At 36.5% G+C, this 24076-nt stretch overlaps 1 protein-coding gene across 3 annotated transcripts in view; it reads right to left on the minus strand.

The window, feature by feature from the left end:
- Positions 1-251: 251 nt before the first annotated feature.
- The window catches only part of LOC117400360 (hepatocyte nuclear factor 4-gamma-like), a 34729-nt gene continuing 10904 nt past the window's right edge, over positions 252-24076 (minus strand). Inside the window, exons 1-10 of one of the 3 annotated variants that reach the window (XM_059022211.1) lie at positions 20041-20186; positions 11813-11972; positions 11429-11523; positions 10440-10546; positions 9740-9895; positions 4346-4433; positions 2899-3051; positions 2518-2754; positions 1887-2009; positions 252-1424 (exon numbers count right to left, since the gene is read on the minus strand). In XM_059022211.1, coding sequence (XP_058878194.1) covers positions 1303-1424; positions 1887-2009; positions 2518-2754; positions 2899-3051; positions 4346-4433; positions 9740-9895; positions 10440-10546; positions 11429-11523; positions 11813-11972; positions 20041-20167 — 1368 coding nt within the window. In that variant the 5' untranslated portion in view covers positions 20168-20186 and the 3' untranslated portion in view covers positions 252-1302. Of the gene's footprint in view, positions 1425-1886; positions 2013-2517; positions 2755-2898; positions 3052-4345; positions 4434-9739; positions 9896-10439; positions 10547-11428; positions 11524-11812; positions 11973-20040; positions 20187-24076 lie in introns of those variants that run through there. The other 2 variants (XM_059022210.1, XM_034000199.3) reach the window with 2 other exon arrangements.

Here is a 24076-nt window from a genome sequence, read left to right on the forward strand (position 1 = left end):
CCTTTCCGGGAATGGACACTCAGATAAATGTAACCATTCATAATTTCATCTTTTTTTTTTTCTTTTTTTTTTTGTTCTTTAGCATTGTAGGCTACATTAATGTTAAGTAGTGGGACTTCACAATTATGTTACAATACAGCTGAGCAATGTATGCAAACAATGTAATAAACAAATAGTACAATATCTGGCCAAGATTAATAAGCTGTGGCTACTATAAAAAATAATTAAAAGCTATAAAACTAGTAAGAAAAATCTTGAAGATGAATGTAACTTTGCACCAGAGCTCTTTATATTAATTATGGAACATGTACAGTACAACATGCTTCATGCTATCAGTGTTATATTCCTGTACTGCTTTCTATATCTCATATAATGGAATCTATTAAACTATATATTACTGTAATGTGTTTTATTATTGGAAGAAAATCCAACACCTCTGGTGTGGTTGCTTTTATTTTTGTAATACAAATAAATTGATGTTTCCTTTCCATTTTTAAAACAAAATATACAAAGTGTGACATTTGTTGAACCAGACAATACATGCTACAGCATAGTTGCTCAAATTGCATAAAATAGTTACCATTCTGATTTATATATACACAAAGTAAAAATGTATAATTCAATCAAATTAATACAAAAATAATTACTATTTATTTAAAAAAAAAAATCATTCTAGTATAATTAATTATCATGTTCAATGTACAGTACACTCTCTATATACATGTATACCTTTACTGTGTTACAATTATATAACAATATTAAAACACCTATGATACAGCAGGTTCAACAGATTACTAATGAGACAGTTGCATAACAAACCAAAAGGAAAAATGGCAGGACACTTTCTATAATCCATACCTTTACTGCAAGCAGAGAGAAGAAATCAGACGCCAATAGTAAAGAACTGTTTCTAAAAGGCTTTTTTTTCCATTGTGAAATTTACCATTTCCAATGTCTACGGTCTCAATACTATACATATATTTTCTATTCAAACATTTGGGTCTTGTTGCTGTAGTGGCTGTGAAATATCCCCTCCTGTCCTCTGAAGAGGGAGTTCATGACTTCAAAGGCACCAATCTAAATGCTAAAAGCATTTTTATATAAAAATGTATATAAAAGTTGAATGAGTAGTAAATATGTACCAGTATTTTAAAATAAATATTTAGAACCATTAAGAAACAGTTCTTACACATTATTCAGGATGCTTATAAAAATAAAAACACATCACACTTGATTCTAGGAACAGTTTGTCAGTATTTGTCAAATTGTAGAAATTACATCTGAAAGCTGAAGCCATAATAGTTAAGTATCATTCTGTTTGGCAACAGGCTGCCCGGAGTGCGCCACATTTTGGTTTGAAGTTACGTTGTATTGGTCTTGTCCAGATCCTTGTGGAGGCGATGGCAATGGAGTTTCTGGAGTCGCTAGAATATGTAAAAAAAAAAAATTATAATAATACATTAAAAAAAATATTAACCACAGTAGTACTGCCCTTTGCCCCCATGCATATTTCTTTAAACCTGAAGTGAGATGTATAAACTAATACTATGTGTGTGTACTGTGGGAGTCTGTTACCCAGTCTTAAATAATTACTTGTTGAAATTGTGTTACTTTCATTAGCTACAGTATTACTTTCTCCACTCCTCCAGTCATTCACTATTTCGTGTGCATTGTTAGAGAAATGAAAACAATACCAAGGTGGTAAAAATATATTTTGAAATACTAACAAGCGCTACTTCATGATTCCATTACAGTACCCCATTGCCAGTTAACATTCACTGACAGCACTGCTGAAGAGTCTGTGACCTATTCATTATAACTCGGCCAGTCTCAGAAATGAGTTTTACTGGAAGAGAGAAGTAGAATATAAGCATGGAGAGACTTACAAATATGTTCAGTGAGCACTGGAGTTGGAATTGAGCTTATTAAAACAGTCTGACCAGTCAAAGGATCCTGGGCTAGATGTGGATGCACAGGGTGATGGGTGTGTGTTGAGTCATTAACTGTTCCTGCTGAAACATGGAAAATGTGGCATTATGTATCATAATTTGTCATGAAAATATGCACAATACCTAATTCTACAAGACAGTATGACCTGAATATGGACAGAACAGCATGATATCCAAACATATCTTCCCTTATCTGCATACGATTGCAACGACTAGCACAACAAAATAGAATAAAAATTGTAAAAGTCACCATAATTTAATTATGAGTGTGCAATATATGTGTAATATACTGGTACAGTAAACTTTCTATAACCCAAACTAATTAGTGGGTGGTCATCAAATTATTACTAAAATTGTGCAATATGACGTTTTCATCAAGAAGCCTACAGCAATAATTACATCAGTGTGCTGTATTGCTTTATTGTACAAACAATTTTTTATATATTCTCCACTATATGCTGGATATAAATATTTAGATTTAGTGGTTGGAGAATTAAAAAAAAAAACATTTAAGAAACTTCTAATTTTAGTGGGCTAAGGTTAGGTACAAGAAAAGAAATAAGCATACTGCTCAGAAGCATTTCCTGAAGCAAGTTGTCAATTTTAGCCATTCCGACGAGTTTGACAAACTGAATCTGCTCGATCATTTGCCAAGTGATGCTTTGCAGAGTGGGCAGGAGTAGAAGCAGCTCCCCGAACCTCCCTCGAGAATCATACTGCCTGTCATTGATGTAATCTTCCAAACTGATCTGCACCTGGTACCGCATGCTTTTGATCTTAGATGAATCATTCAGGCCTCTAGCGTCTAAGAAAATAAATAATGAATTACATCTGTAAATATACAACATACTGTACACATGCTGTTTTATTAATGGGCTGCTGTTTTGTGCTCCTTTACAGCTTTATTGAATTAACATTATGCAGTGTAGTATTTTTGAGAATTCCTTACCTGGATCAAAGAAGACAATAGCCTTTAAAGAAGCATATTCATTGTCATCTATTTGAATATCCTGAAAAGGCACAACCAGTTCATCCAAAATCCGGTTTGCAACTCGGCTCATCTCAACTTTAGGACAGTTGCGGTGGATAACACAGTCATTGCCTTAAAGGAGGAAGATTAATCAGCACAATTGTATTACATACTTTTTTATGCAATTTTATTTAATCTACATTCTTTAATATTTAAGAAAAAAAAACTATTAGCAATGTTTAAGTAGCGGTAGTTTAAAGGGAATGTCTCAAGGAAACATAAGCATGGACTGTTTATTTTAGATTTTGTTATCTGGGGTGAATTATAATTCAACTTTACGTTGAAGATTGTTATCAATACCTGTCTTTAACTCAAATTGGATACCCAAGAACTAAAGAGATCCCGATTTTAGGGAAACTGAAGTGCATTCGTGCAAAGATACCTGTAACAGGGGAGATCTGTATTGACTGTTTGGCGCATGCATGGTTCTGCAGGAAGAGGGCAGCAACCCGTAAGATTCGCCTGTCAGTCATGGCACTGACACGGAGAGGTGGGACGACAGTGTGGGGTCTCTCCCTCTCTCTGAGTGGTTGGGAGGTGGGCATTGGGGGATTGCTGGGCCTATAAAATAACGCTCTGTTGTTCCCTCAGGTCGGCCCCTATAGGACGACAAATGAGCGAGCGGAAGCTCTATTGCCGGACCGGGAATGGCCGGAGAACGAAAAAACAAAACAAAATAAAATAAAATAAAATAAAATATAGGGGTAGCGGAGAAAGCGTGGGCAGGCCCAAAAGTATAGACCGTAGTCTGACGGAACGGTGGAGTGTAGGACGGAGATCCGGACCATGTGGGTAGCGACGGTCAGGGAAACGCTGCAGAGTGCAGCACCTTTATTTTGTAGTTTTGTTAGTAGTGTTTTGTTTTCCCTTTTTCTTTGTGCCTTTTGTTTTCATTATTATTTTGAACACTTGTATGTGCAGTGGACTGTCTACCGTATTGGTAACCCTGTGGTCCTGATTACTGTTGGCAGTATTCAGGCCACGGACAACAGCACCCTCCGCGGGTAATAATAAATCGGTGCGCCTGAGCGGTGTTACAAATAAAGTTTTGTCTCCTGTGTGTCAGTGAATTGCCCACCACCCTTTCACAGTATCATTTGTATTTGTCAGCCCTGGCAAAGTTCTTACTAATAAGCCACCTCACGATTCAATAATAAAAGCATGTATATGTTTAAGTGTGCTATAGAGCTTGTTGGTTCAGTGCTACACAAGACGTGAAATAATTACCGAAAATCTGCAACTTCAAAAGTTCTCAAATTTTGCTTTCAGGTTTTAATTTCACCACCTTTACATAGGATGAAAACATACATGTATAGTATTTTCTGCATTTAATATGTTAAGAATTAAGAAGATGAGCATGTATTACCAAGAAGAAGGAGATCTCTGTAAGGGGTTGATCTCTTCACTACTCCAAGAAGTAAGTGCTCCCCAGCATGTGCTCTCAACAAACTAACCTAAGTACAGAATAAAAATACATGAATATGTATGACTGGCTAGATATAGGAAACAGCAAGACATGCAATCACAGGTTTACCTGAAAGACATTTCAAATTAGTGGTGCACCACTACCTCAAATCTTAGGGGAAACATACACAGAACTGTATCTGTTGATATACTGTATATTTGCAATCAATGGGCCAACAAGAGTAATGACCAGGAACCAGACTGGTTTTGAAATACATTTGAATACAAATACTAATATAAAGCTTGCAAGGTTTTCAAGCAGGAAATCTATAGTATCATTAATACGTGCCTAGTACATTCATTGATCAATCTACAAGCCAATTTCTGGCAAGTTCCCATCAACCTATACAGTATATAAACTCAGTCCTGCTGTGCTTTCGAATGACCACCTCTTCCCCAACCACCACCACCTCACTTCCAGGCTTGTCCGGAGGGGGGGGAGTATACGATGCTCCTCTGCCTGATATTTTTTGTTCACCGGGATGAACACATTGCATAGATTTATTATTTTATTATTAGTTTTTTAGCCGGAGGCACTGGGATGCTCCAAAGGATGTGGCTGTGCTCCAATTATTTTTATAATTATAATCCACCGGAAAAACTTTCAAAGAAACCCGCCCGTCTTGTTTCTCCTCCATTTGACAATGCTGCTGCTTCAACTGCTTCTCCTCCATTTGAAAACGCTGCTGCTTCAACCTCAGCTTATACAGCTATGCCCGCTGCCATTCCTCTTTGCCACTCTAAACACGTTAGACCTCAGGGTGATTCTCCAGCGCAACTTTTTTTTACAAAGATTGGCCCATCAGGGAGCGATCAGGCTGCTTTATTTGTTTCATGTTGCAAATCCATATCGGCTGAGCCTGTCTTTCCCCTTCAAAAGTCTAAGCAGCAATCCAAACAAGTCATTTCACACTTTGCCCCTGCTACATTGCAAGCTTCTCTCACCTCAGCGAATACAACCCCTCAGTTTTCAATTTCATCTGATCCTTCCTCCGATATGCGTTATCGGTTTTTTAACGATATCAAGCAACTCATTCATCCTCTTTCCACCACAATTTCTACAGTATCTGATCGTCTGGATGTGCTTGATAACAGAATCACTCGCTTGGAACCAGCAGCCATTTCGTCCTCAGCAGAGACACCAGTAGCAACGCTCGCCTCTCTCGCTGCTTCAGCCACACCCACACCTGCTCTCAAGCTGTCAATCTTCACTCTAGCAGCTGCCTCTAGTTCAGGATCTTCCTCTGCTTCAGTAGTTCACTGCCACTCTATTGCGCCTCAACTGAGACACAATTCATCAAAGGTAAAGATGTAATTTAGTTTCAATACTTATTGCAACTTCAGAATTTCTGGATCACAGGGTAGTTGACTGTGGAGATCTGCCTGTTACTCTAAAATCTCGGGATCCTCGGCTGTGTAAAAAACTCACTCTGAGAATTTTTGCTTGCATTTTCTGTTTTTTGCGATGTCCTTTGTGAAGTTTATGCTCACCGATGACAAGAACTGGACTTTATTTAACATTGTTGATCTCTCGGTCAGATATGCTTTATCAGCTTTTTCAGCCAAAGCAGCATCTCGGTTAGCAGTGGACAAAACACTGATTGACTGGTCTCAACCTGATCATGCTTTCTTTAATAGATTCTTCAGTGGTCTCCGTGCTAACGCTTGTGGAGTTTGTGCTTCCACCGCCCGTTTTACCTCTCTGTGTCCAAAAGCAGCCTCCTCTTCAGCCTCCTCATCAGCCTCAAATTATTCCCCCCCCCCTGCTCTCGACACCACTCCTTTTTTTAGGAAATGTGCGTCTGCAGTTTCAACAAGCAAAGATTTTTATGGAATACCCATCAAATATTCCGGCGGCAGTCAGCTGTGCAATAATTTCAATTCCTCATTATGCCGCTGCTCATTCACATTCCATCAGTCCTCTCTCATCTAAATGACAGCCCCTCTAGCTGAAGCACTCCTAGAAATCAGGTCTCTCTTGTGGGCTTCTCAGATGTCTGGCCTCCAGAAATCAAAAATCTTCCTCCTCAGCTTAAATCCACAGCCTTACTTGAAGTATTCCCTATTGTCATTGTAACCTATCGTTGGGGCCCATTTTCACAAAAAAATCTTAATCTCTTGTGATAATCAATCTAATGTTCATATTATTAATAAAGGCTATTCCTCTTCCCTTCTAATTATGCAACTTCTTCATCGGCTTGTCTGGATTTCAGTTATCAATAATTTATTTTGAAAGACCTACAACTTCCAGGTATCTCTAATAACACTGGTGACGCTCTTTCCAGTTACAGATCACGCAATTCAGACGTCTGGCTCCCTGAGCTCAAACCTTTCCCTCTACCCATCCATCCAGAACTGGTTTTCAACTAAAATTTATATTTGCAATCTTCTGTCTTCAGCTCATTCTAAAGCTGTTCTTCCTCCCCAATCACATTCTCCTGTTCATTCAGCAGCAAAATCAGCAGCCAACATTAAAATCAGCCAGTCCTTCCTCAGCGGAGGAATCTTACATTCGCTCTTCTCTCCTCGATATTACTTCACTAAACAAAGTATTGCTAGCATGCCCAGAGTGGTCCACCAGGACCACCAGAGGTTTCCTCCCACAAAGGCAGGGTTTTTCCTCTCCACCAAGCTTGATTAGTTAATATGAAAAAAAATTACATATATAATAATTGTAATTAATCAATTATTTGTAATTTATTTAATTTCATTTTTTATTATTATTTGTGTAACACTGCTTTTTTTTCTCCCATGAAAAAAAAAGGTGGCCAAATTAGGTAGGCTGCACTTTTAGGCGTGTGGTCCAGGGGTTAAAGAAAAAGGCTTGTAACCAGGAGGTCCCCGGTTCAAATCCCACCTCAGACACTGACTCATTGTGTGACCCTGAGCAAGTCACTTAACCTCCTTGTGCTCCGTCTTTCAGGTGAGACGTAGTTGTAAGTGACTCTGCAGCTGATGCATAGTTCACGCACCCTAGTCTCTGTAAGTCGCCTTGGATAAAGGCGTCTGCTAAATAAACAAATAATAATAATAATGTATTAAAGTGTTGCACCTGTCGCAATAGTCGCAAACCAGTTACAAACGAGTCGGAAGTCTAGGGTGAAATGTACTAAACATGCGCAATGCTGTTAGCGACTTTTTAGGGAATGCTTTCGGCAGCAGTTTTTCTTTGCGGTTCAACTTTAGATTAATATATAATTATGGGCGTTCCTGCAAAAATTCACAAAAAGGGGGCAGATATGCAAATGAGGGTTCTCAAATATTATTATTATTATTTGTTTATTTAGCAGACGCCTTGATCCAAGGCAACTTAGAGACTAGGGTGTGTGAACTATGCATCTGCTGCAGAGTCACTTACAACTACGTCTCACCTGAAAGACGGAGCACAAGGAGGTTAAGTGACTTGCTCAGGGTCACATAATGAGTCAGTGGCTGAGGTGGGATTTGAACCGGGACCTCCTGGTTACAAGCTGGTTTCTTTAACCACTGGACCACAGCCTCCTATTATAATGAGATGTACTAAAGCTGTCGACAATTGTGACACTTACAATTGCATCACTGTTAAGAACTTTTGAAAGCATGTTTTAAACAGTCGCAATTGTTGCTGGCATTTCCCAGTCCGCTTTTTCTTGTGCATTGCCAGTTGTGCTCAATGCATTTTTGAGGTGAACACCCAAGTACCTAATTTTCACTAAAGTCAGGGTGTACTTACAAGCCTGTAAACAAATTTCTATGACATTTCTGGTTGAGCAATAGACTGCACACATGTGCCACTAACCCCTCCAGCTGATCTATTTTGTGTTAATTATCTAGGGTACTAAGTAGGCCAAGTTAATAATAATAATAATATTTTTTTTTTTTTAAATACCCGCTAAAATAATTTAGTTTCAATTAAAAATAATCTTTTATTCGCATTGTACACCAATGCGTACAGTGCAGCAGCATGATTTATCTTGTGTTACCGGTAGGCTAAAGTAAAAAAGAAAGTGCGCTACAGGTATTCATTTGATTTTAGTACTGTACTGTATGCTGTATAGGCCTATTGTACAGATTTATATTTTAACAATATGTAATGTGTAGTCTACCCAAAACACATTAGTGTTATTTCAACGCAATGATTTACATTTAAAATGCATTGAGCACTATAAATGTATGTGTGTGCAATTTTATTGTACTGTTTTTAAACCCGACACCTCCTTATGCCGGACAAACATGTCCAGTTTAGCGAGGGGCTACTGAATGATTATGAAAAGCTTTTTGGGGGGTGAAGGTGGGGGCCTCACTATAGAATCTGATGGGATTAAACTGCCTTTCATTTTTTACATATATAACAGTATTAAAATAGGTAAAATGAAGACGGAACAGAATGCATTGTACAGATGATGTTTACATTTAACAAAAACAATAAACAATGTTATTTTGATTCTTGCACCCTTGCATATATAGACATTATCCTTCAGGCACCCTCTGCTGCAGCAAACCACAACTGAAGTCCTGCTATTTATTTGAACAATGTGCACGACTCTCACAATGTATAATGCTAGAGATCTCCCTAAGAAGACGCAACAAATATTGAAATTAGTATATTGCGTCTCTTTTCATTAACATATTTTCTCTTAGTACATACGACAAAATGTATACTTTGTGAACAGTCACAACGAAAATGCAAATTGTGGTATGTTTGTGCTGCAACTGGCCCATCTTAGTACATCTACCCCTCAGTGTTTTAACACAGCCTAAAAACTTTGTGGAAACCCAGTTTAAGAAAACTGTACGATATGAGCAGTCCCACAAGGCCAAATTGGAACTCAGACACAAGCATTTAAATGTACCCTCCCATATTTTAATATTAATTAGGTTATTTGCATTTGGAACAAGCATTTCTCTGGCTAAAAAAAAAAAAAAAACGACATGAAAACACACGCAAACCGAAAGTGCTACCAAATTAGAGTGAGAAAAGGTGAAATGTATTTTTCTTTTGCCATGGAAAATGCCCTACTGTGTGTGAATGTTAAAAGGTACACTCTGTAAAATATTCATGTGCTCTTGTGTTAAATGGAGAAGTTATTTTTTTCATATGAAATAATTACATAAGAACATAAGAAAGTTTACAAACGAGAGGAGGCCATTCGGCCCATCTTGCTCGTTCGGTTGTTAGTAGCTTATTGATCCCAGAATCTCATCAAGCAGCTTTCTGAAGGATCCCAGATTGTCAGCTTCAACAACATTACTGGGAAGTTGGTTCCAGACTCTCACAATTCTCTGTGTAAAAAAGTGCCTCCTATTTAAATCTTACCTGATCATCTAGTGGTAATTCACAAAATGCTGGAATGTATTTTGCCCATTCTACCAGAACCAATAGCTGCTGCTTCATAGATTCACATACATCGCTAATACTGGCAATTTTCTTTGCTGATATATCTGTAGGTACTCCAGGGCTGGGTACACTGATCTAAAGAGAAAAGGATATAAAGTTTACATGAAGTTACTGCTCTAAGGACACACTAATTAATCCACAGGCTGTTCCCAAATTAAAATCACAAAAGCAGTCAAGTGGATAATTGCAATTTTAATGACATTATTGACGCTTCAGTAAAGACTAATGTGCATGCAAATTAGCAACCCTCATTCTATAGACCATCATTAATAACACTCTGTTTATACTTTTTAAGATGCAAATTTGCTACATATCTGTAGACAGACATTCATTATTAGTTTGGCCTTCAGTGAAGCTCATTTCATTTTTCTATCATGTTTTCAATTAAAAATAATCTAAACTGTATAAACATCCATATTTTTAGTTAGTAGTTGTGTTAATGACACACTTTGTCTAGTATATAGATGGTGGCCAATTCACCATAAGGTATTTTTTTTTTATTCAGTAATGCATTCTTGTTTCTTTATTTTATTTTATTTTATTTGTCTGAATATATATTTTATTTTTCACATGTCTAGAGGAAAGACAATTTTATTCTGTCCATAATGAAAGTACATACCTGCCGAGAGAGACTTTCAGCTTGTGCCAGTGCTGTTATAGATGGTAAACTGCTGCTCTCGTATGTATTTCTTCTGGAGCTTATCCGATCTCTTTCATTCTGTACAGCTGGAAAATAAGCAAACCATTTAACTCACTAGAGCTAATTATAGCTCTGAATCATTGTTTGGAAATGAAAGTGTGTGTGTTTCTTTAATGCATATCCAATGAAGAGGATATTCCCTGGAGGTTGAATGGTCATTAAAATGATGTTTTAAACTACTCACAAACATTATCTGCTCTATTGAGTGTGAACTGTATTTTGTTTATATTGTATTATTTTTGAACGATAGGATTACATACACTAGCATGTTCTACAGCTATATTCTCCTAAAAACAATTTACAGTACTAGAAATAAACCGAATAAAATGTAGATACTTGATTTTGCTGCATTAACAGGTATTTTACTTTAATAAGAAATTATACACTTTGAGTGAAATACCAGTCAATATTTAACATTGTATTTCAGGTATATTTATTGTATTATTTGTACAAAACAACATCTATATTGAAAGACAGGATAGTAAGCACATGGTCTGCACCCATAACCACCAAGCTATGGTAATACCTCCTATAAATCCTATAATGTGTAACATAGATCATTATATGGCTTAAGAAATTCTATATAAACATAGCTTGCATTTGACTTATTTCACAACAGTCTAGAATACAGACCAATGTTTCTATATATGAAACTAACACGTACTGAACTATGCCTGAAAGTGCCCGAGCTAATGTATTGTGTAAATACAAACTAAACAGGCAAAACAAATCGATATATTTTCTCACCACGGTACTGTATATATAAAAATAAGTGTTCAGAAATCCAGAAATAAGAGGTTCTGTGTTAATGACACCAGACAGGCCTACTCTAAAGGGCACTTTTATTTCAAACTCTTTAAATGCAAGTGTTTTGTTTTTTTCAGAAACCGTACATGTTCAGTGATTACCTTCTTTTTTCATTCCTGCATGAAAACATTTGTTAAGTCTGCAAAATCTGCATTGATTCCTCTTGTCTTTGTCAATAACACATTGTCGATTAAACCTGTTGGTTAAAGCATTGTTAAGTTGTTACAGTAATTGAAACAAACATTTAGAATTGAATAAGGGCCATTTTTACTACTTTTCATATAAAAGGGAGATGTTTTTTTTTTTTTTCAAACTGCAGTCGTAAGAAACAACTGTAAGCACAAATATTGTAGTTTATTTATAGTTTTTCAATAATAACATTGAAAAAAAAAATGTACTGACATGCACATTATTGTTCCATTTTTTAATGCTGTTATTATTTCAATGGTATGAAGTTTCATACATTTTTTTCCACACAAATGTACCTGCAGGAATATACATGGCTCTTTCTAATGCTCCGTCTGAAAAAGCCCTTGCAGCCATCACAACTGGAGGCCCCGTAGTGTTTGCCTGTTGCTCTGTCTCCACAGATCGAGCAGAGTGAATTCACTCCATTCTCTGATGTATTCATGGTTGTTGGCTCAGCTGGCAGATTATATATAAAAAAAGAAGAAAGACAACCTCAAAGCAGCTATACTTACAGCCCTGAATAAATGCATTAGTTTGAGCAATCTGCAAAAACATATGGCTGTCATCATAACTCTGACTTTTAAGGTGACAGCAGTACAAAGATACAAGACAGACGTTTTACACATTTTAACATATAATATACTGTAATAATGTATATTTCATGCTTCTGCGTACCTTGAAATTTACCAAATTCATCTTAGCCAAACTGTAATTAAAGTGTTTTAATTTCACTAAGGCTGGGACCAAATCAAAACGTTGACAACCCGGCAATCGCACTTAACAAAACTGTATTTAATAGCGTTTTCTTTTTTTGTAAGTATCTTATTTCTTCTACTCATAAAAAGAAAACACTATTAAATACAGTCTTATTAAGTGCGATTAGCGGGTTGTCAAAGTTTTGATTTGGTCCCAGCCTAAGACTGCAATTTAACAGATGGAAGTGTCACAGAATCTTTCTATTGGAAGTAATGAAGACTGACTCAGGCACATCACAGAACTGCTTGCTGTCATCTTGTAAGCAAACACAAATGAGTTCTTAAATGACTTGTTTTGTATACTTGCCAACTGCTGTCACCTTCTCCCCAGCAGGCTAATGCGGTGTGGGTCAAACAATTAGAGAACTGGCAACACACATCTTTACATGGATGCAATATGTTGCTTACACTATAAATCATCCCTCTTGGGATAATAAAGTACCAGCTGAGTGGTCTGTCAAAAGACAAACTTGATTTCATTTAACTATGGTTAAATAAACACTGAATGAACAGATCTAAGAAATATGGTCCTTTAGGAATTTTGCAAATGCATTTGACAATCACAGGCATAATAGTTTACAGCTTGAAAAAAAATTGAATCATTTTGTTGCGTGTTGTTACATAAAAACAGTATACAAGTATATATGCCAATATTTTTTTATTTATTTTTGTTAACATAACAAGTACATTTTTTTTTAACTTATTATGAAGCCAGGGCAAGACAAATGTCCTGGGAAGAATAAAACAATTTTAAATAAAACCATTTTTGAACATACCATTTTAGTAAGCCAAAATGGTACTCTCTTTCCATAATTCACTTGATTTATTTTTTATGAATTGTGTGATAAAAGTAGCACAACCAGGAGGGTTCCAGTCCGTTTTGGCTTGTTAAACATTGTACCGTACCATTGTATGTTTGTATTGTTGTTCTTGTATAGTGCTTTGGGTCTGAGAAATGCTCTCTATAAATAAAATGTATTATTATTATTATTTATTTCTTAGCAGATGCCCTTATCCAGGGCGACTTTTACATACAATTACCCATTGATACAGTTGGGTTTTTACTGGAGCAATCTAGGTAAAGTGCCTTGCTCAAGGGTACAGCAGCAGTGTCCCCCATTGGGGATTGAACCCATGACCCTCCGGTCAAGAGTCCAGAGCACTAACCACTACTCTACACTGCTGCCTAACAATACTATTCAATTTTGTAATCTGCCTAGAAGGTATTTCTGCATCACATTTTATAAAGCCCACCTGAATTCTTCCTCCATAGTAGAGCTGTATGATGGTTTTTGTAAAAGATGGGATTTAATGTATTCTTAAAAAAAAACACAGGTGGTACAGTGGTAAAATAGCTGCTTTATAAACCTGTAATTCTGGGCTCAATTTACACATCTTACTCTATTTTTTACATATATGTTTTCAATAAACATAATTTCAACAGAGATAAAGCTTGAATCTGAAATTCCATAATTATCAAGACAGATTGTAAACCTTCCTAAAAATACATGTGTACAATAGCATACCAAGCCCTTTTTTCCCCATTGTAAACATGGCCAATCTTTACATATCTACATTGCATGATAGGTTTGTAAATAAACCATATGTTTAATTCTCATCTTTATCAGTACATTCATCTGTACATTAGAAACCGAACATTTCTGTCCAGATACAAAAAAACTTTTAACTGTGAGCTAAATTGTGGAAAAAAAATATTTGTACATCTGTTATGACTAGGGCCTAAAGTAATTAATGGCAATTTCACACCAACTGCCTTATCTGCAATTCAGTCCTACAGCTTCCAGATGCCACAGAAAAAGGCCTGTCCTTCAGCTTAAAAATTAAGTTATTATCTATTGACTAAAATGGGTCACGCAAATTTGGGAAAATTCACAAACATTTGCATTTCACAAGAATTTTTATCTAATTACTCTGCCACAGTTTGCAACATTTAAATAATAAAGAAAGTGAAAGACTTCAACATGAAGTCATAGAAGTAAATAGTAAAAAGAAAACCCTATATTGACAGAGTGGTACACAAATACAGGAAGCTCAAGATAAAGAAAATATGTTACTACTTGATATTAGGCAGGCTACCATGTAGATAAAAATGTTCTTGAAGTTAGAAAGCTGAAAGCTGATTGCAACCATTAAAAGAGTTAGTCCGAGTAAACATTGCTCGGGCAGGAAATTCATATTAAAGAGCATCTGAAAAGTCCAAACATAAGATAGTCGTCTACTCTACCAAACATATGCCAGTACAGTACACCCTCGCTATAGCGCCCTTCATTATAATGAACTTTGGCTATAACGAACCTGGCCACTGGACCCCAAATTTAAACGTGAAATGGCGATGCGCGTGCACGTTTGGGAGAATTACTCGGGTAAATCAGGTTTGTGGCCGAAAAAAACGGCCAAAGAGAGGGATAGGGTAAATCTCATTTACTCGTGTAAATGACGAAACACATGGGAAAACCATGCCCAGTTTCGCATGGAAACCCGCATTTCATGTGTAATTCCAAGACAGCAGTAGTGGTTGATGGGCAATTTTATGGTTAGCAGTGGTGTAGTCCACCTTAATGCTAATAGGTGGCTGTGTGGTCCAGTGGTTAAAGAAAAGGGCTTGTAACCAAGAGGTCCCCCGTTCAAATCCCACCTCAGCCACTGACTCATTGTGTGACCCTGAGCAAGTCACTTAACCTCCTTGTGCTCCGTCTTTCGGGTGAGACGTAACTGTAAGTGACTCTGCAGCTGATGCATAGTTCACACACCCTAGTCTCTGTAAGTCGCCTTGGATAAAGGCGTCTGCTAAATAAACAAATACAAATAATAATAATGCTAATGCGGGTGGCCTTTTTTTTATTATTGTTTTTTGCTGTGTCTGGTCTGTAATGTTGTATATATATTGTGGGTTTACAGATCTGTATAAAACCACTGACCATGAACTGCGTTATGCATTTGTTATAGTATTAAAGCAGCTGTTTGAGAACACCCTTGCTGTAAAAACTACACTAAAGTTAAACATGAAGAGCAAGTGAGCTGCTTAACTGAATTAATTCCCGTCCTTTTTTTGATCCCAGCTATGTCCAAAGACAATGCGCCCCTGCCCTCCATGTTAATAAATATAGTTTGTGAACTGGATGTCATAAGCCAGCTCGATCACCCAAAACAGCGCAACAACATCCATGTTGTTGATGCCCTCTCAGAACTGACCAAATAAAATTGCAAATGAACGTATTGATTGTGTTTTATTTGTTTGCATCATTAATATTTAACACAACAGTAAATCCAACACAACTTAAAAGAAAGGAGAGCATCTCTGACAGCATGAGCCTCCTTACATCACTGCTGTCCAATTGAAACTGGCGGCTGAGATAACCTTCACAATTACCAAGTCTGCTTATAATTAATTTTTAGAGTGGTGGGTTGTAATTTGCATAAACGCCCATACTCTAACATGGGTTGCACTTGTTTTGGGCTTGTTGTGAAAGGCAGTTCTGCTTTTTTTTCTCGTGAGACTGTAACCTTCCCCATCTGTCTCACAGGTAGCCACTGATTACTGAACACTTAATTTTGTTGTTGACACGAGTTTGTGCAGGCAGCAGGCAGTGGCGATTTTGGGAACGAATTAATGCACTTCAGTCTGTTTCATCAGTATCTGCCACCTCCCTTTCAAGTGCCCACTACCCGTATTTGCCCAAGCGTGATCAACCCCCACCTTTCCCATTCATTTGCATGACATCGGGTGAAAAGCCTGGTTTACTCAAGTAAAATAAACTGAGAGAATGGAAACCCAAAAAAGCATTTTACACGAGACATTTTTCTTGTGTAAATGTCTCGAGTTAAAAAAAAAAACTTGCATGGAAACCCCATGATTGTAATGTATGTGAAGTCTGTGAAGTACAGGAACGCTTGGAGTAGGAGGGGCTGTGTTTCACATCGGTCGAACAGCCTATGGGTGACAAGTACGGACCACATGAGCTGGTTGTGAGTGGTCATGGAGTGGGATGAGGCGGGACTAACTGGAGCTAAAGACCAGTGACAGGAGGAGTGTTTGTTGTTGTTGTGAAGCTGAGAGAAGCGAATAAGCAGACACAATAGTTCCACCCTGAGATTCCTTTTAAAAAATAATTATATTTATTAATGATGGATATTGACAAAATGTTTTTGGTTTCTTTTTAATCACTCGATCATTCATCCTTGACCATGACACGCTTGTGCAGCAATGTGGAGTAGTTGTTAGGGTTCTGTACTCTTGACCGGAGAGTTGTGGGTTCAATCCCAAGTGGGGGACACTGCTGCTGTACCATTCAGCAAGGCACTTCACTTAGATTGCTCCAGTAAAAACCCAACTGTATAAATGGGTAATTGTATGTACAAATAATGTGATCTCTTGTAACAATTGTAAGTCGCCCTGGATAAGGGTGTCTGCTAAGAAATAAATAATAATAATAATAATTAGTTTTAGCGGCGTAGGACATGGCCCACAGCGACGTGTTAATTGTTAGTTAACTGGCTGATTGTCTTTAATCATTTATAAGTTTGGCCTTGAATCGACTGAAGGCTCGTTCTTATAGCGTTAAGGATTTTTGTTACAATACACTCACACTGTCAACATCCCGGTCTGTACGCATGGGAAGCCACCTCCACAGTGAAGTCAACTCTTTTGTCTTAATAAGAAACGCACGCTGTGTTGCGCCAAAATGAAAATCATTTTATGTTGCAACAAAGCTGGAAACTATATTGATCATTTGAAAAAAGTAGTAACACAGGCATATCTCTGAATATATACCGAGCATCAAAATAAACTATTATAACACATTCATTAAAAAATAATAATAATTAGGTACGTATATAAATGATGGACATTGACAAAATGTTTTTGGTTTCTTTTTAATCACTCGATCATTCATCCTTGACCATGAGACGCTTGAGTGACTATGACTGAAGCATATGCACTTAATTACCTAATTAGTGAGACAGTTGATTGGACACTTGATATGGAGTGATTTCAGCTGTTGAATTGCAAGCTTGAATAAAAGCAATAAAGAAAATCACAGAAAAAAACCCAATATGCTACATCTGGCAAGAGAGCAGCGCCTTCGTGCAATCGGCATGTTGGAGGCCGGACTAGGGCAGCGTACTGTGGCTCGCCGTCTTGGTGCTCACAGCCAGCAGTTTCAAACCTGGTGAGATGGTATAACCAGACACACTCTGTCAAGGCCACAAACTGGGAGACCAAGAGTCACCTGCATTTTTCAATCACATCTAGTGAATTTAATCCAAATATGAGTTTCTTTTGATGTTCTAATATAAGTGATATGTTTATTTTGATGCTCAGTATAGGCTGTCAAAAAGCATTAGTTTTTTGGCTTGTTCAGCAACCATGGTGCAAAGCAAAATTGAATAAAAAAATAACGAAATACGGCATACATGAAAAAAACAGGTAGATGTAATTCTAGTTTTATTCACAATTGTATCTTACTAACAACAGTTTATCATTCAGTTTGATTGTCCTTTTGCTATAACGAACCCCTCGATATAACGAACAAAAGGCTTGGACCACAACAGGTTTGTTATAGCGAGGGTGTATTATACACACATTATATATATATATATATATATATATATATATATATATATATATAACATACACACACACACACACACACATATACATATATACACACACATATATGCATATATATACACATATATATATATATATATATATATATATATATATATATATATATACACACATATACATATGTATATATATATATATATATATATATATATATATATATATATATATATAGTAAATGAACTCACCCACTCGGGTTCGTTGTCCCTTTAAAAACACGACCCAACACACAGGAATGGATTTTATCAAGCGCTGTCGTGCTATATTTTTAATAAACACAAAATAAAACAAACACAACAAAACACAAAATAAACTCCTAACTCCGTTTTGGAGCACTGACTACACAGGTAAGTCCCTGACTAGCTCGTAGGACGGCTAAGCCATTTACCTGACACACAAGCACACACGAAAACCACAAAGGTTTGACACCGCACTTTCTTTTTTGTACGACTGCTTGGAGACAGAGCACCTTTCCGCCTCCTTCTACTCAGCAGCCCTGAATAATCTGACTGCCTGTCCTTTATACCCTGCACCTGGTCCTAATTTCCAATTACCACCCAGGTGCAGGGGATAATTAAACAATAAAACAGTTAACAAACAATAAAACAATTAAACAAACAAACGTGCCTACGCACATGTTTTCCACGCAGGGATGCTTTAACCCCCTCCCTGCTGTGTTACACTATATATATATTCCCACTGAATCATATACAATTCCTGCATACTTTTCTGTTGAAAAACCCTTTCCTTCACACTTTTCCATTTAAAAAAAATTGTCATTCACACTTTTATACTGAGAAAACCGTGCGCTTCACAACTTTCCATTGAGAAAGCCATGTCCTTAAGACTTTTCCACTGAAAAAAACTCACCTTCACACTTTTCCATTAAAAACAAACCCCGTCCTTCACATTTTTCTACTGAGAAAAACGTGTCCTTCAGTTTTGTATCATCCAAAGAAATACCCTCTCATTGGATATGAGATTCAGAACCACAGTTGTGTATCCTGGATCAATAGTGTAATAAATAAAACAATACTAATGATTTAAAACCTATGAAAGAAGACAACATTACAAAACCAGCAAAGCTGAAATGTATTACCAAAATGTAATGTAGCGGAACTGTATGGACTATGGATTGTATAATGTTTTTAATTTTAAAAAAGCTGTTTCCTCTTTCAGCAAATTGGATTCAATGTTTTCTGAACCTAAAAAAAATCCCATACACCATATTTGGAGATTCTTTATAATAGAAACATTTTTACAAAATGATTTGCTGAAAAATATTTGAAAAAAAAAGCAGCTTGACGAGATGTAAATTTGAAGCCAGTGATGCTGAAGTGCCATAAGCCCTTTAAAACGTGTGGTGTTTGAATTAATCATGTTATAGTTTTTTTGCTACAAATCTGTATTAATGGTCTGATAGTTTAAATATTGCCAATCACATAGCTTGGCTTATCTAAACTGACATTGTGTGGCTGTAGGACTACATCGTAAATAAGCTGATCTTGTTCAAATCTTCTGTGAATTTCCCAAGGCCCTATTCAAGACAAACATGGTAAAGAAACAGAATCGCCTGTAGTTAAAATGTTACATCAGTTGAAGAACAATAATTGCACTTAGCTAAACATTAGCTTTTGACTGATAGGTCAGCCAGGATAGCTTCCAACAAAACATTAAGTTTGAGCCAAACTATCCTGACATTCAAGCGGTATATATATATATATATATATTTTTCAAGCATGATTTTTTCCGCCTAATAAAAAATATTTGTGTTGATACTAACTAAACAGGTGTTTTATCTGAATCCTGTAAGTGCTAACCAGTGCCTTTATTTTATCCCTAAATGAGGAGTTATATGTTGTTCTTTTGTAGTACTGTTGTTTTAAACAGTAAACTTTTTTTTAGAACCCAGCTACTAATCCAGCAATTACTTGAATTGACTGAAACACGCAAAAAAAACAACAGTGCATGAAAATAGAACATTTTGTACAAACTGCAATGTCTATTCAAAAATCTAATGTATCTTTTGAAATGACTACTTACATTTTTTTTCAATTCTTCAAGAAAATAGTAATAACAACAAAACATGAATTGCTGAACAATTTCTGCATATGACACTCACCCCCTCCATAAACTATATGTACATTTTCAAACTCCAATGTGGTATAAGTTGGATCTAAAACTTCGCTGTAATTTGCAAAATCCATGTTCACGAGGGATTCAGAGAGAGTCATCCTTGAAGGTAACATATGTAGCTGTTGTACACTCCTTTTTCCAGAACTCCTAGGTTACTCTTTTACACAGCCTCTGTACAAAATAACCAAGGGTTACATTTCTCACCCCGACTGTGTGAATTTGTTGTGATGGAAGAGGAGGAGCTCCACAAATGGTTTCTTCTTTCTGATTAAAGTTTGCTTGTTTCTGTTGTTGTGTTTAGGGTGTTAGTGATGTCATAGCGCTGTAATACTGACTTGTAACTGTTGTTCACCACCCCACAGCTCAGTGAATTTAGAAGACTCAAGCTCATGTCTAGTTATAAGTTTGTTAATTTCTTTAATAATTATACATTTTTGGTGCAATATTGTACAAATCAGAAAATCACATCTTACATAAAATGAAAACATGGCCTAATTTCTGCTAAGTATTAAACATACAAATTGTTGCCAACATGAAATGAACTTTTTAATCAAATATTTTGCTTTTATTTAAAGAGAGGACCACTTTCTATTCAGTGATATCGTGATATTTAGTAAGTAAGAGGCCTGAGTAGTGTCTAAAAAGGCGATAATAGACCTCAAACCCAGGCTGTTCTACTCCAAGGCTGCTGTCACAATATTTTTGGCTGGAAATTGTATATTAAAGTGTGTAGCCTATGCCTTTACTACCTGTCACCCGGAATAAGCATAACACATATGGCATAACTAGCCTATTCCTTTTTTGTGTGTTTCAAACCATCTTTAACAGTTATTCTGCATATTCTCAAAGCATTTGCATATACCCTACATATTTACTCATTTCTTATTAGTGGTTAAATACAAGTGAAACCATGTTTTTACACAGGGGGAATTCATAGATGGCCTGTTATCTTAAATTCTAAAATCTTATTACTTAAATAGCAACAAAAACAATTCCTATCTTATCTCATTCACTATTAAATCTGTTCCCTTCATTGTCGAGCTACAATCTTTGCCTACTTTACACACTCAGGCAATAACATCTAATCTACAAGGTTGTTTCAAACCCCATTCCAGGAAAATAGCAAGGCAAAGCATTCCATACTCTTTATGCTACATATTGCTGAATATGTAACTTTTTACAATACTAAAGAAACAAACTTTAATAAGCATGTAATTATTGTTCTCTGCACACCGGGAGCTCTATTATAAAAACATACCACACAATCTAAAACGCACAGCTGTGCTTTTTCATGAATTCTCAAACACTGTAACACCGTGGTTACCCATATATAGCACAAAGTCAGTTTGTACAGGCAATTGCCTTACAAAATGTTGGCATCCAAATTGCTGAATATATACAGTATGTCAGTTTGTTGCAGCAGTATTGCATGCATAGATTTCTTGACATTAACTGACAGCACTCAAGTGTGTGACAAGCAGGCGACTGACTGTATACGTTATCTTATTGTATTTTTTAATGACAAGGAAAAATGGTGAAAGACTAATACCCATATTTATAGATATTATAAAAATAGTACCGTAAGGAAATGTCAAGTACGAATAATGTATTGTTCGGTTGTCAGCAAAACAGAATGTCTTTGTATTTTAGAATGTATTGTTGTTCATTTAAAAGGGTTAAGTGGAAAGCCCCATGGGGAGATAGCTCAAGGATGCAGCTTCTGATGCTTGTTTGAGGTCCACAGATTCTGCTCTAGGTTTCATAACATCTGTAAATTCAAAAGTAGATCAGGAACCATGACCTGCAGCCACTGTATGCACATGTAAAAGTGTAGATTAGACATAGGATAGAAGCCTTGATACTGTATATACCCACATTCTAATACTCTGATATGCCCAGACCTGTTTTTAGCACAATTGTGTTAAAGAAAGTCATTGTAAGGGGGCCATCCAAACAGACAGTCATACCGACAGACAGCCTCCACAAACACACACACAGATTAGGATACAGTCAATATCCTTTGCAAAAGTGTCCTTAGTAGGTTTCTTTAGAATTTGAGAAGTTCTCTAAACAAATTAAAAATGTAACTGTGACATACAGACCACAGATTATGATACACCAACTAACTTTAGCTTGCATCCAAACAAACTCGGTCCCTTTGCTCGCAGATAAGTGTGAACAGCAAGCACATTGATACATTGTTTGATTGAAACGAATCAGACCGAGTCAATTTGAAACAGACATAGTGTGAATGTAGCCTTTGCCAGGGAGAGTGTAACTGGTGTAAAGATGGCTCTAGAAAGCCTGCTTTTTTTGGAAACCCTAAACCTGGCAGTGCAGTCAAGATAAAGTTCTTTATCTGGTAGTATTTCCGCCATTGAAATTCTGACAGAAAATGTGCCAGTGCTTAGGACTGACGAGAAACGTGCTACATTATACAGTGAAACCTTACATATTTGTGCAGAGCTTGACATTGAACCACCACAACTACCTCGTCTGCGAAAACCACCAAGCCGCTACACAGGACCTGCATCCGCCCACCAGTGCAAGAATACTACCAAGCACAGTATTTTCTGTTCATTATTACCACTGTTAATGCACTGAAGAAACGTTAGGACCAACCATACTTGTCATACTTGTACTTGCTAGAACCAAAGTCATTGTATTTTATCTTGCTCTTAATTGTATTAATACTTGTACTGTGATTCTTGAAATGTATTTTTGTTTATGACTGTAAGTCACTCTGGATAAGGGTGTCTGCTAAGGAATAAATAATAATAATAATAATAATAATAATAATAATAATAATAATAATAATAATAATAACATGGACTTCTGCAGTACTCACGCCTGGTGGACATTTTTTTAAAGGATATAGAAAAGCAGGACATTGTAGATAAAGTTAATCAATATCCAGAAAACAAGCAGCAAGGATAGGTGCAGAATTCGGTTGAAGGGCTTGCAAACAAGCTGTTATGTTTAGATATTGCAGTAAGAAACAAGTTCAATTAAATAGAAAAAACTCTTCCGACTGCTGCTCACAGTTCCCTGCAGCAATGCAGAAGCAGAAAGGACTTCCTCCTGCCTTTGCAAATTGAAGAGCTACCTGTGCAACACCATGGCACAAGAGAGGCTGAAACATTTAGCCATTCTCCATGTTCACCAAGAAAGACTGGGCATTCTTGAGACAGCAGCAGAATTCATACAAAACTATAGTGCTGTATTTGGGAAATTCAGAATTTAATGTGAAGGTGTACAATACCAGCATGGCCTGGTCCTGCTGTAGAAAGGTTGATGTTTCTTTATCCAATTGAACTCTTCTGTTTTTTTATTCTGTTTTTCTCTTGTTTGTTAGGGTTCTAGCACCATAAAATGTTTTATGAGTTTCTTGACAATTTTGAACTATTGTTTTTTTAAAAGATATAATAATATAACTTATAATGTAAGTGTTTTATTGAAGTGTATTGATTAACAGAATGCTACTTTGATATTTTTACTCTCAGGGTACACTGGAAGACCCCATAGTCCTATGAAAAATGGTCATAAATATTTTCTACACAAATGGCTTTGTAAAAATATATGTGCCCCCCAACATTTTAGCCACAGTTGCGCCTATGACCGTGCCAACCAAAAAGTTAAACAAGATTCTAAAGTAATGGCAACAATTATAATTTGTTTTCTGATCTCCTTTTTTTAACTGCTGATATATCATAAATCTTTCGAGATGTCGACTTTATATTTTTGAAAACTGTTTTGGGCAAAATAGTTCTTTGTGACTTTTTATCTAATCTAACCATAATGTGGTCATGTGACTTTTTGGTTTCCGGGTGATAAAGACACAAAGGTTTGAGATATCAATGACTTCAGCTCTATCTACTGTGTCTTGCTACCCAGATCAAACACAGGCTGACGCATAGACATGCAATCGTAGGTTTCAATGCCCCAGTTTCCCCAACTTGTCTAACTCAGACATCTCTTGACAGGTATCTTTGAATATATTCACTTTCTGATACTCTCAGCAT

This window comes from Acipenser ruthenus, chromosome 4, assembly GCF_902713425.1.
Source record: "Acipenser ruthenus chromosome 4, fAciRut3.2 maternal haplotype, whole genome shotgun sequence".
Taxonomy (NCBI): Eukaryota; Metazoa; Chordata; class Actinopteri; order Acipenseriformes; family Acipenseridae; genus Acipenser; species Acipenser ruthenus.